Raw genomic sequence first — 12,649 nt, 5'->3', positions numbered from 1 at the left:
GCCCCACCTCCAGCGATTGGATAGAACAGAGGGCCTGTTGCATACCATCTTCTATCATTAATCTCCGTGAAGACGGAGGAGTGACTAGCCGAAGATGGTACGAGTCTCTCCTCCAGTTTCCATGTATCCCGCCTCCGTTCTCTAGGTTCGCGTTGACGACGCTACGAGTTAGCTCTTCTCCGGGATCACTACGCCGAGAACAACAACGTGCATATTTCTTAAACTGGCTCCTTGCACGGCTCATTTGTTACTCTAATTGTGAGGCGTAGGGGCCCGGATTCCGACTTCGTTGACAATCGGTTGAATCGTTCATTATAGTAGAAGCATACACGCATAAACTCACGAGAAATGAAACGTGCAAGGAATGCCTTTGAATGATAATTATGGTACACAATCGTAGAAGATATTTAACATAGATATCGATTATAAGAAGAGAATAAACATTTCTTTATGCGAAATTGTAGAATTTTTGTTACTGCACTGCCTTCCGTCTACGTTCTACGTGATTTGTCGCTCGTGTGAGACACAGCCTTAAAATACGTGCACAGCTATGCAAATTTGGTTCGAACGTAATTTACATTTCGGGTCAGTGGGATACCACAGTTAGATGATGATGATGATGACAGTTTCGCGGAGAGCGAACGCAATTCCAATTGTATATAATTTAGTTAGTAGATAAAGTAGGTAGCAAAATAAAATAGTTCAAGCTCTTGTAAAATGCAAATGTTTCCGAAATAAGTGTAATAATAAACGCGACGAAGAGACGTTATTGACCTGTGCGTTGTATTCTTTACTTTCGTGCTTCAAACTCGTTTCACAAGTTTGAAGTAGCGTGGCTTTTGACGTTTGAATTTACATGCGATCTAAATTGCATATTTCGCTTTATACAACAAACTTTGTTACAACGATGGAATAAAAAAATGCGATAGCGCGTTAATTAATAACATTTCGCAGACTATTTTTAGCGAAATCTGAATATAGTTTATTATCTCGATGAGAAACTATCTAATTATTTTCCTACAGAACGAATGTTATAAATGAAAGAAAAAAATATTCTAATTGCAAAAGAAATAAAAATCGACGAAAAAAAAATTAATTCAACAAGAATTTAATTTTTTTTATTAAGTATAAACTTTAAACACATTATTTAACACAAAAAGAAATCAACTATATAAAATATAAATCTATAAAACATTTTTTGTTGTTTAAGCTTCAGAAAAACGGAGAATTTACATTTTTATTTTAATTTCAATTTGATTTTATATTTCGAGAAATTAATAATTGATTAATTCAGAAAAATGCTTCATAAAAATACGTTTAATACTTTAATTCATTAAGGCATTTGTAACAATATATAGCTGGAACAATATATATACACAATATATATACTGGAAATAAGAAACTTGAAAGAATGACGTCATCAGGACGGATATCACGCAGCGAATACTCCGAATTCAAGCAAGAATGCTTATCGTGCACTCGCATAATCGTTGGTATGGACAAAACCTATCATGTAACATTCTCCAGTTGGCGAATATATCCGGAGGGTTCTCAAGCACGCGTACACGTTGCTCTCTTAAAAACCGTTTGCACAGGCGAGTCTAGAGATCCTATATACGGCGAAGAGATCGGGGTGACCATAAGATCGCGGGCCCACACGCTCATTCCCACAGGTTGCATAATATTGACGTATAATAGGTATTGCCTCGGAGTTACAATTAGAAGCGCAGGTATGCGTTGACGTCGTAAACACGTGTACACTTACATCCGTCAGGAGATACCGCATTGTAATTTACATCTTGGTGTCGTTGCGCCATTCCACGCTCACTTGTTCGGAAAATCAATCTTGATTTATGATTATTAACGTTATTATATATAATTCGCACATATGATTTTACATGCCCGCGCATAAAGAAAGAAAAGTATATTTTACGTGAGATTAGAGAAAAATTTATTTAATTGTAAAATTAAGAGAATAATTCGCTAAAAGTAAATATCAAGTCTCGGATATTTATTATACAGTTAAAACGAAAAATAATTATATTAATTTACATACATACTAACAATAAAGCAAACAACATTCTTCAATGCGTAATGCAAATACATGCTCTCGGATGCGCACGCCTATGTAGTTACTTTAATAACTCGCAATTATTTCAATAACATCTTTTTTGCGACAGCGATTTTGTTGCGCGAACGCACGGTACACACCAGATACTGTTGAACAAATGACTCCTTTGCAATCACTGTCATTTTCATAATTGTTTGTGAAAAGGTACTAGAAAGCGGCCGTGATAATGCGACGTGATAATAAAATGTACATATTCTATCTTTCTCTTATACATTTACGTTATCTTGTACAAAAATTACTCCTTTCAGTAAAATGGGTTTTCTTAAGCGCTTATACAATGTTTCGAATATTATCTCGTTCTCTCCTATTTTATTTGTCTTTTATATATTTTAATCTGTGTCCACGAACACCATTCGAAAATTAATATAGGTATTTTATACGATGTTTTAGAGCAATTACTTTAGCCGTAGATTTTGAAACCGATCAATAAAAATTTGAGAAGCTATCATTTTTTTCATTTATTCAATTATCATTTTTTCTTGTGACATTTTTTATATCTTTAATTTAGCTCGTTTTGAGATATTGCGTGTTGCTACACCAAGTCATTGGCACCACAAGAATAATCCTTGTTTTTATCTTTTTTTTTGCACTTGTCATTGTCCACTTCCTGTGTCGGGTAAGTCGAGTGTTAATTCACGAAAGACTCGTCACGAGAGCACTAATACGTGCTCTAATCGAGACGCTATCGCGCCACTATTATATAATCATTAGTGTCGTCTTATGTCTCAGCGTACTTTTATTTCGTGAGAGAATCCGTAGGCTATTCAAGTATAGGAAAAAAAGCCAGATATAAAATCAGAAATATTTTATGATGACAGTTCAAGGATCGATATCATTCGTCTCGCAACATGTTATTCTTTTGAATTCTTTTATCTTTCATTTTTGTGAAAATAAAATATTTTTTTTTACATTTAGTATTATGGATATATATGTTCTTCATATCTATAATTTAATTAATATATATCAAGAGGAAAGCTCATGAGAGACCTTCAAGATTATAAAATGGAAATTCTAGATTTAATATAAATTTATGAAAACGATGTCGATATATATATTTAAAATCCCAAAACTTTTAAATATATTTCAAAGCAAAATTCAAGTGCAAGTCTCAGACTGCACAGGTTTTAATCAAGATAGAAAGAAATAGAGAGAGAGAGAGAGAGAGAGAGAGAGAGAAAGAGAGAAAGGGAAGAATAGGATTTTATTATTTCTTATATGTACATGATATTATGACGTGGATATCATCGTTTAAATATTTTATAGTCGACATTAAAACGGCGCTCCTGGGATATTATTTCTTATATTGCTTTAGAGCAAGATTTCCTCGCGAGATTTTCAGTTCTTATTAATTTTCCAATCTCTCTCCTTAATCTAGGGATTTGTGCATCATAAATTTCATAATATTCGTTCGCGTTTCCGCTTGCGATCATAGATATATAAGGCAAAGGAGATAATATATCATATTTATAAAAAGAATGTCTGTTAACTATGATTGTTTCCGGATTTTGTAATCAATTTAAAGTTAATTTCAGAGAAATGTTTTCTGATTTAAAAATGAAATAGTGAAAATTGTTTTACAAAATTGCAAATAACAGATTGCAAAGAATTCTGTTCCTCGATTAATTTGTTCTTTACTGCAGCAGAATCTTAATCTGAGACATAGATATTTTAAAACATCTAATGTTTATACTTAAAAATTGCAAATATTCCATAAAAGAATAATTTTTTCCGTCTACTTTAATATTAAAAGATGTGATTTGTGAATATCATCACACAATGAATATTATATCAAATTTTATATTAAATATACTATATGATATCCATATTATGATTATACTAATTTATGGCATTTCTTATTGCAGATATAAAGACTGTACAAGATGTTTCCGGTTGCTGCGAAGATCGCGGAATGTCATCGAGGTGTTCTCGGAAGCTCTCGACAGGTGTTATATGTCCGAGTCAGCCGCCTTGGCCTCTTGCGACACACTGAACTCCACTTCGATCCTGTACCGTAAGTAGAAGCCGGATATCTCTCGATAATCACGCATTTACTCATAAGGCAGAGACTGCGACCTATGACGTACGTCCGACTAAATATGAGACATACTTATGGTAATAAACTCGATTTTATGCTGGAAATGCAGGACGATCTGTCACAATAACTGCTTTTTCTCACGGCTACAACTGGTTAAATTATTGCTAATGTGAATTAATGCGAGTTTTTATATCTGTCGAGCAAACTGCGGTTTTTCTTAAGCGATTGTGAAGTTTATTTCGCTTACAGCCGAAGAAATGAAGCGGATATAGAACACGCATAGAAAGGCATTTGAATACTAGACAATAAGAGATAAGATTTATTAAAGCGATGTTTTATTTAATGCTAATATTATTTCTGATAAACTCAAAGAATAGAGTAAATAAAATTATATAATATAAATAAAATAAGATATTTTTAATATTTTTTTTTTAATTAAAAAATTTTTTTTATGTAACTTGATTTTGAACTTGATTTATATTTTTGTGAAATTTATAAATCACGTCCATTTTATTTTTACATGCTTTCTTTTACTGAAGAAAAATATTATAAAGCATATGTATATCAGATTATAACGCACATTGGATCGAGGCAAATTAATGAGCACTTGCATTCTTATGTAGGCGGTATACTCGAGGAATTTGCAAGCTTCCGGTTTATCAAACAAATAAATTATAATACGACCTCCGGAGGGAGGAAGGAGGGTTAAGTTCGGCGTACTCGCGCGTCCGCGAATTAATAGTTCTCAATAATTAGCGTTAATTGGCCGCGGACCCTAGCAGTCAAAAGGAAGTGATGAAGCTTGCGTAACAACGCGAGAACAATAGGCCACTGCGTCGTGCAAGAATGTACGTCGCGTGCAGAATGCGTATACGCGTATGCATGCCGCGATTTTCTCATGCGCGTGACAATTAAAACGCTCTTAGGGATGCATTTGTATAATCGTTTATATGCGGAGTGGATTGAACAAATCAAATCAGTCCGATGTTTATTAAATCGATTTTATGTAATTGGTGTATTTAATCGATGTTTTATTTAGTTTTTGGCTCTTGAAAAAGAAGAAGATGCTGCAAATTGTACGAACTCTCTTAACACATAAATGCAAGGATACGGTTGATAATTAAATTGTACACAGTTTTGAAATAATCTGCGATAAAACGTGTGTAATTAGCGTTAATTGGCCGCGGACCCTAGCAGTCAAAAGGAAGTGATGAAGCTTGCGTAAAATATTTTATTATCATTTTGTATTCAGATGATTCGTCGAATTATAATTATAAAAAAAATTGCACACAATAGTAACTTTATCAAGAGTTAACGGAATAAAATGTGTATAGGGAACTTTCAGACGCGTGTAAGATTCGCACAGATTGATGTATAGAGGTACGCACGCATTCGCGTACAATGTTATTAGTTGCTTAATGAAGATTACTGATGAGCATCGATTCCTCGGCTTCCGGTACATTATCATGCAAGTTCACCTGTGGCGGCTCCCAAGAAACACCTGTCGCGACGCGATCTTCGTGAGTCGGCTCGATTCCCGCTTGTAATCCCAGTTTCACGCTTTGATCCGTGTCGCTGCACGCGAGAAACTTCACGGGAACCGAAAATCCGGATCGGTGGTCCGGCGGAAGAAACATAATCGAACATTCGTGCGTGAAGTCTTTCAGCGAATCTCTTGGTGATGCCGCCCGAGATTTCAGGGACAACTTGTCGCCCGTAAAAAGGCCAAAGCGACTTTGCAATCTCGTAAACGTGCGAAGAGTCATATCCGGTAAATTTCCTCGCAAAAACATACCAGCTCTTTCAGGCTGGAAAAAAGCCAAAAATAATAGATAGAAGTTTATTCACTTAAAATAAAAAAAAGATTTAATTATTTTTCTTATTAAATTTTGCTTACTTTATCTTTATTTTTATATTAGTAATTTTTAAATGAGTGTGCTTTAAAGAATGGGGAGAGTATAATTTAAACATCAATCGAAATTTCGTTTCATGAAGAAAGTAAAAATATAGAAGAAAAATGATTTTTTGATTGTTACATCTTCTGCCTTTTCAATAAACATTTTATAGTATAGAAGCATGCTGTGAAAGAAAAAACACCGAGATTTCGTCGAAACGACCTCCCGCGTCCCCATCCATTCTTTGTCGTGTTCTATTCCTGTTTCCTTTTTTTCCTGGACCGTAGTCCATGCAGCAACCAGGTATTCGTCGTCGGAAGCGTGGGAGTGGCCCAAAAAGGTCCTCGTCCTCGTCCTAATCGTCCTGCAATGAAATAAGCGAGGAACACTACACGCGCCGATGGTCGGTCGCCAATAAAGAAAGAGTATATTGCTCGTTTCTTCGTTTCGTTAAATTATATCATGTTGTTTGGCGTCTGGAAGAAGGAAATGTTTATACATTCCAAACTTGATAAAGACGATTCCGCCATCGTGCTCTGCCATTCCTTTTTCATCACGCAAAATTATATTTTCTACTAGACAACGCAAAGCGCGCGCTTCGCGCGCATCATTTATTCCCTTTCATTATACATTTCTCACTGTCACACAAGCTGTCAAAATTTATAATCGCAAATGACAGCTGCTCACAACATGAATTGGGCACAATAAAAGAACCAATCGGCATCGCGAAAAAGAGGCAACAATACTTCGAGACTTTCGAGAATCGATTTAACATGCATTTTTTAGAAAGGGAATATTCCTTTTTTTAATTGTATTGCAATTTATATTGCAATTTATCAAACAAACGAATTTATATTTATATTATGAAACGAATGTTTATATTCATAATAAACGACATATTTCAATTTCTATATAAGTATATTAAAGAGCGCACAGAATTAAAAATTTATTGATACTTTGATAACAATCGTGTACAATTTATTTTGGCGTGATTTTTTTCCTTTTTAACATTACCGTCGTGAAGAAAAAAAATAAATCATTTGACAATAAGTGAAAAATGTCGAAGCTTTTAAACGAAAACGTGGTGTGGAATTTCAGTTACTTCCTGCTTATAGATCGTATCTTATTGCATCAATGAAAACTGCGGGAGAAAAAACTATTTCGAAAAGATTTTTCTGAATAAAGGATTCCTACAGATTTCATTCTTTGATATCTCATCTCGATTCATGAAAATCCCGGCCACTTTATATGATCACGTTCAAATGTATTCTAATAAAACTCACAATGTATAAATCACATGTTGGAATTCTCAAATCGAGTGTAATTCTAAAAATATTAATGATTATATTTTACTAAAATTTTTGGGAAACTTAAATTATATTTTAACTAATAAATTTCTAAAAATTTTATTAAATTCATTATTTATCACTGTATGTTCAAGAAAATATATATATGAATTTATAAATTAAAAAAAATAAATATATATATATATATATATATATATATATATATTTAAAATATGTGGAAAATTATATAAAAATCAATTAATAAATTATTGTTTTTCTGTTTCTTTGATAGGCACGAAAGAAATTGGTGGTGTGCCGATTCGGAATGAATACTGTCCTATTACTGGTTTATATCATTTTAAATACAGCTTGAACAATAATTCCGCGGTATCGTACGAGTGCAACACATTCTCTTCCGAATTCAATAATTGCCCGGATGGGTCAATCTTACATTTGAACTTCAAACGCTGCAACTTCGAAACGCACAGTAAGTTTTTCTTATAAAACTTTTTTTATTTAAAATTAAAAATTTTGTTAAAGCGGTTTTTATAGATATGACGAAAAAATGAAAAATATACACATATTATTAAATATATTTATAATAAATTATTATATATATACATATTGTGAGAGAAAACCAATTCATATTTTTTATAGATTTTAATTTGATAGTAAAAAATTAATACCACATTCGAGATTCAACAAATAAATATTCTATTTATATTATTTAATATTCTATTTATATTATTATCAGTAAATAAAATGTATTGTTGTGAATTAAATACATTGTATTGTTATTGTTATTAATTGATTAATTATCGTAATTGAAGCAATGACAAAAAAAGAATTGCGGATTTAAAATACATTATTATAATCTTGTTTTAACAGATCTCACATATAATTGTTTGGGTAGCTGGCCTGGACCGAACGGTTCTAATTATCTTGCTCTCTGGAGCAACAATGTTGACGATGATAGACCTCAATATAGATGCGGGGTACGTTACACAATAATTAATCATCTCATGTGATAAGACGGCAATAAAGAAATGTGTATTTGTCTATTACATTGCAAAATAACATATATAAAATATTTATTGTTAATAATTCAATGTAATAATAAATCTGAAAAAATCTATATCATGTATTATAAATTTTAAGATTTACTATGTGTATATGTGTATATGTTTTGCATAAAAATTACTAATAAAAGAATGTAATTTTTAGCTATTCCACATTGATAACAAAAAAGGAAAAACTTATATGGCATTTAGTAGTGATTCGAGCTGCACACAAGATTTAAATAATTCGACTAGTGGATATGAGACTCTGATTTTGAGTAAAAGTCCAAATCAGAAGAAGGTACCAGACTATGTAAAGACTCATGTTGCCACGTGAGTATTTTTCAACAATTACTTTTATATCGTTAGAGAGATATGTTTTGAGTTATTGGATAAAATCTTATATTGTATAAGTAATATATATTGACATAATTGTATAAAAAATATATAAAAAGTATATAAAATAATTATAATGAAGTCGGTATATTTTTCGAATAAAATATCAGATTCCCGAAGTGGGCACAAGGTGTGTGGGAAGAGTCTCTTATAGTTAATGGAACTATGACTTTCACCGATCTCAATGGTTACAATAGTTATACCTTCATTACGATTGAATCCAACGAAGAAACTGGTCGATATGTTGTATATTCGAAAGATCAATGGTGAGTCAATTTAATTATCATTTACATGTGCATTTTGTAGAGAAAAAATTTTAGAAAAAGGACTCTTTTTGAAATAATTTTTTTATAGATATTGTAATATTCTTACATCTTAAAATATTGTCACTATTATTTTATTAATAGCAAACGTTAAAAATGAAAAGAATATTTAATTTTAATTTTAGTGAGCAAGCTGCTTTTGTATGTTTAATGATGAGACAGCGCAGTGAAAATGTACTAGAATTTACGAGAGGTAATTATTTTTATACAAATTTTTGTACATTTTGTTATTCTGTACAATTTTTTATTGTACATTAATTTGATTATATATATAATTAGGATTTTTCAAAAACTTTGAATATTTAAGAATCTCAGAATAAAAACATTTGTTATATAATAAAATTTTATTAACAATAAAATTTAAATAATACAAAAATTAAAATAAAAAATTAATCAAAATAATAAAATAACATATATAAGTCTGGATGTAAATAACTATGTAATATCAACTCTAAGAAGAATCTTTTTTTTCTACTTTTCATTAATCTATTTCTGACGACGAAATCTCAATTTGTCATATAATATAACAAAAATAATATCACTTCAAACAGGGATGGTCTTTAGTCCAATTTATCAGGAAAATTTATGCGACGATCCTAATCTGGACAATTTGGTGTGGATGACTCAAGCACGTAAGTCAAAATACACATATACATATTATGATATCTTTATAAGTTGTCAATCTAATAATTTTTGTATTCTAATATTTGTATTTTCTCCTTTTCTCTTTTTCTAATATTAAAGCGCATATTTTGTAAATGCACAATTATTACTATTGAGTGTTGATAATAATATTTTATGACAAGGTATCGAACGTGTAGTGGAGTCACCCTGTCCAATTACGGGTCAGTATACAGGGATGATAACGGATTTATCAGGAATGTGTGCAGAATTAAGCAGTAATTGCAACACTCGCGAAATAATGTATTTTAAAGTAAGCGATTGCGAGTCCGGAGAGTTGTATGAAGGTATATATGTAATTATAAAATATTAAAACTAAATTAAAAAAAAGAGATAAATTATAAAGACACATTAGACAAATATTTATAAATATAATTTTTATAAATTGTTGTAATCTATGAATATTGTTGTAATGTAGTTGTATAATCTGTGTGATACAAATAGTTATATTTCTTTTCAAAGAACAATTATTTTTCTCTTATAATTTCTCTAATTTTCCAAAAAAAATTTTTTTCAATAAAATTAAATTTGAAAATTTATATAAAATGTTTTTTAAAAATATTTTTGAATGTATAGCTTTTACACATTGTTTTTAGAGCGAACATATCTATGCTTGGGACAGTGGGAGGAGAAAGGCGTGATGTATACTTATACCATGAGAAACGATACTAGTACGAACGAATGCTTCGTAGGTTTGATCGTCAACGACGAAGAAATATATATCAAAGAAGCTGGTGATCATTGCATACGAAATATAGATCCAAAAACGGAGGGTATGCGTCTCTACAAAAAGGGTAAATATTCTTATAAAATACTATTTATTGATATATCCAATTGTTTTTATTTCATGATATTGGATATTTTTGCAAAATTAGTTATACAGGAAAATATTTTCAATGAAATCGTATTTTTCCTTATAATTAATGTAGAAATAGAAAAAATTTCTATGTTCTAATAATATTATTTAAGGACAATGTTATGGAAATTCGCCGAGTCCTGCACCAACTCCACTGAAACCAATCCCACATAATCCAATAATGAAGATTACGACTACTCCGCGATCGAGAATATCGGGTAAAGAAAAATTATATCATTTAGTATATGTTCAGAATAAACACAGACATATAATTATCTTAACTTAATGATTTATATTTAGATAATTATAAAATATATGACATTTTCTATCTTATACATTTTTATCGTGCTATACTATTTTTATATTTTACTTTATTTTTATTTTTATGATATTTTATTCTATTGTGAGATTAAGATTAATTAAATATTATGTAATTAATTGTAAAAAGTTGATTTTATCTTACATATTATGATAAAAAGTTAAATATTGTTATAATTAAACCATATTTAAATATTTCATCTTTTTTTTTAACAGCAACTACTCAAGTGTCAGGAAATGCAGTTTCTTCGTCAGTTTCTTACAGATCGAGAACATTCACGAATTTGATGCTCTTCATCACCATCCTTGTTGCGTTCCTCGTATAAGTTCGAATAATGATACTATCTTTCGGACTCGTTAGACCGAGGTAGTTAATGAATATCAATATTTTTTTCGACGCACATTTTCATTTCAGTTTTGTCTGACGGACAATCGAGAGATGTGAGAAGATCGGCTTATTTATTACAAAAATCATCTTAAAACGATATTGTAGAAAGTGTAGAAAATTTTTATATTATGTTTATATTTTTTATTTTCTCATCACTCTGCGTTTAGCGAGATTACTTTTTCACGAAATTATAAAATTGAATGACAATGTTTGCCGTTCCATCAAGTGAGCTGCATAGGAAATCTTACAAAGCAGAAAAATTTCAGATAAATTCAGATATTTCAGATATTTTTTAATGATTTTGAAGAAAGCGGAAAAGAAATAGAGCTAGAATTATATTATAAACTCTTTGCGATAAAATCGTGATTGATTATTGTCTTTTTTATATACTGTGAATTATTATTATTTATTTAACTAGTCTTAATAGATAGATACGGGAGATTATGTCTCGACAGTCATGTTTATATACTGCTTCATATGATACAAGAAGTTTTACGCGAGACTTTCATTCACGGAAATCCAAAGAGCAGTTGTCTGCATGCAAATAAATAATGATTTTTTTACGAAACTAACATCACAAAATATAAATGCAATAGTAAAAAAGAAATTGACTACAATTTTGTAAATAATTATGCAATCATAAATTTTATTTTCTGAAAAAAATGCATTTTCGAAGATAAAATTTTATAATTGACATAAATTTTTTTTAAAATAAAAGAAACACTTAGGTGTCTCTTATTTTTTAGATTTGATGGTGATATTTTTCTTAACATAACATAAGTGAAATAAGATATTTCTCAAAATCTTGTAGAGCAGAGAAAAAATAAGCCATAATAAATATAGTTTAACAAAAGGATATATAAATTATACAGTTTCAAAGACTGATACAAAGCTACTATTTTAATATGCTTCAATTTCTAGTTTCCTTTCTTTCTTATTAGAGATAAATGACTTTAACAGAGAGGTATATATGTATATTACATTAAGTATGAGAATATTATATATGTATATATTATATATGTATATTATATTAAATTATATTATATATGTATATAATATGTATATTATATATATTATATATGTATATTATATTATATATGTATATTATATTAAGTATGAGAAGAAATGTATCTTTGCGAAAAACACATATCGAATTCCGTAAAGGAATAAAAAATTAAACTGTGTGTAAGCATTAAGAAGATAAGTTGAATGAAAGCGTGCCTCATGCTTTGTGTAATTATGGGATTTTAAAATTGAAGTGTATTTTATCATATTTACTTAT

The 12,649-nt window shown here is 30.3% G+C and overlaps 1 protein-coding gene across 1 annotated transcript in view; it reads left to right on the top strand.

Moving 5' to 3' along the window:
• The window catches only part of LOC105254742, a 62,345-nt gene extending 50,409 nt beyond the window's left edge, over nt 1–11,936 (top strand). Inside the window, exons 9-19 of the mRNA XM_025412637.1 lie at nt 3,994–4,142; nt 7,640–7,834; nt 8,236–8,342; nt 8,572–8,738; nt 8,912–9,067; nt 9,250–9,317; nt 9,676–9,756; nt 9,931–10,092; nt 10,402–10,599; nt 10,775–10,879; nt 11,196–11,936. Coding sequence (XP_025268422.1) covers nt 3,994–4,142; nt 7,640–7,834; nt 8,236–8,342; nt 8,572–8,738; nt 8,912–9,067; nt 9,250–9,317; nt 9,676–9,756; nt 9,931–10,092; nt 10,402–10,599; nt 10,775–10,879; nt 11,196–11,305 — 1,498 coding nt within the window. The 3' untranslated portion in view covers nt 11,306–11,936. The remainder of the gene's footprint in view (nt 1–3,993; nt 4,143–7,639; nt 7,835–8,235; nt 8,343–8,571; nt 8,739–8,911; nt 9,068–9,249; nt 9,318–9,675; nt 9,757–9,930; nt 10,093–10,401; nt 10,600–10,774; nt 10,880–11,195) is intronic.
• Nucleotides 11,937–12,649: the final 713 nt, after the last annotated feature.

The sequence above is a fragment of the Camponotus floridanus genome, unplaced genomic scaffold (genome assembly GCF_003227725.1).
Source record: "Camponotus floridanus strain SB8 unplaced genomic scaffold, Cflo_v7.5 scaffold54, whole genome shotgun sequence".
Lineage (NCBI taxonomy): Eukaryota > Metazoa > Arthropoda > Insecta > Hymenoptera > Formicidae > Camponotus > Camponotus floridanus.
This window is presented reverse-complemented; position numbering and strand designations above follow the sequence as displayed.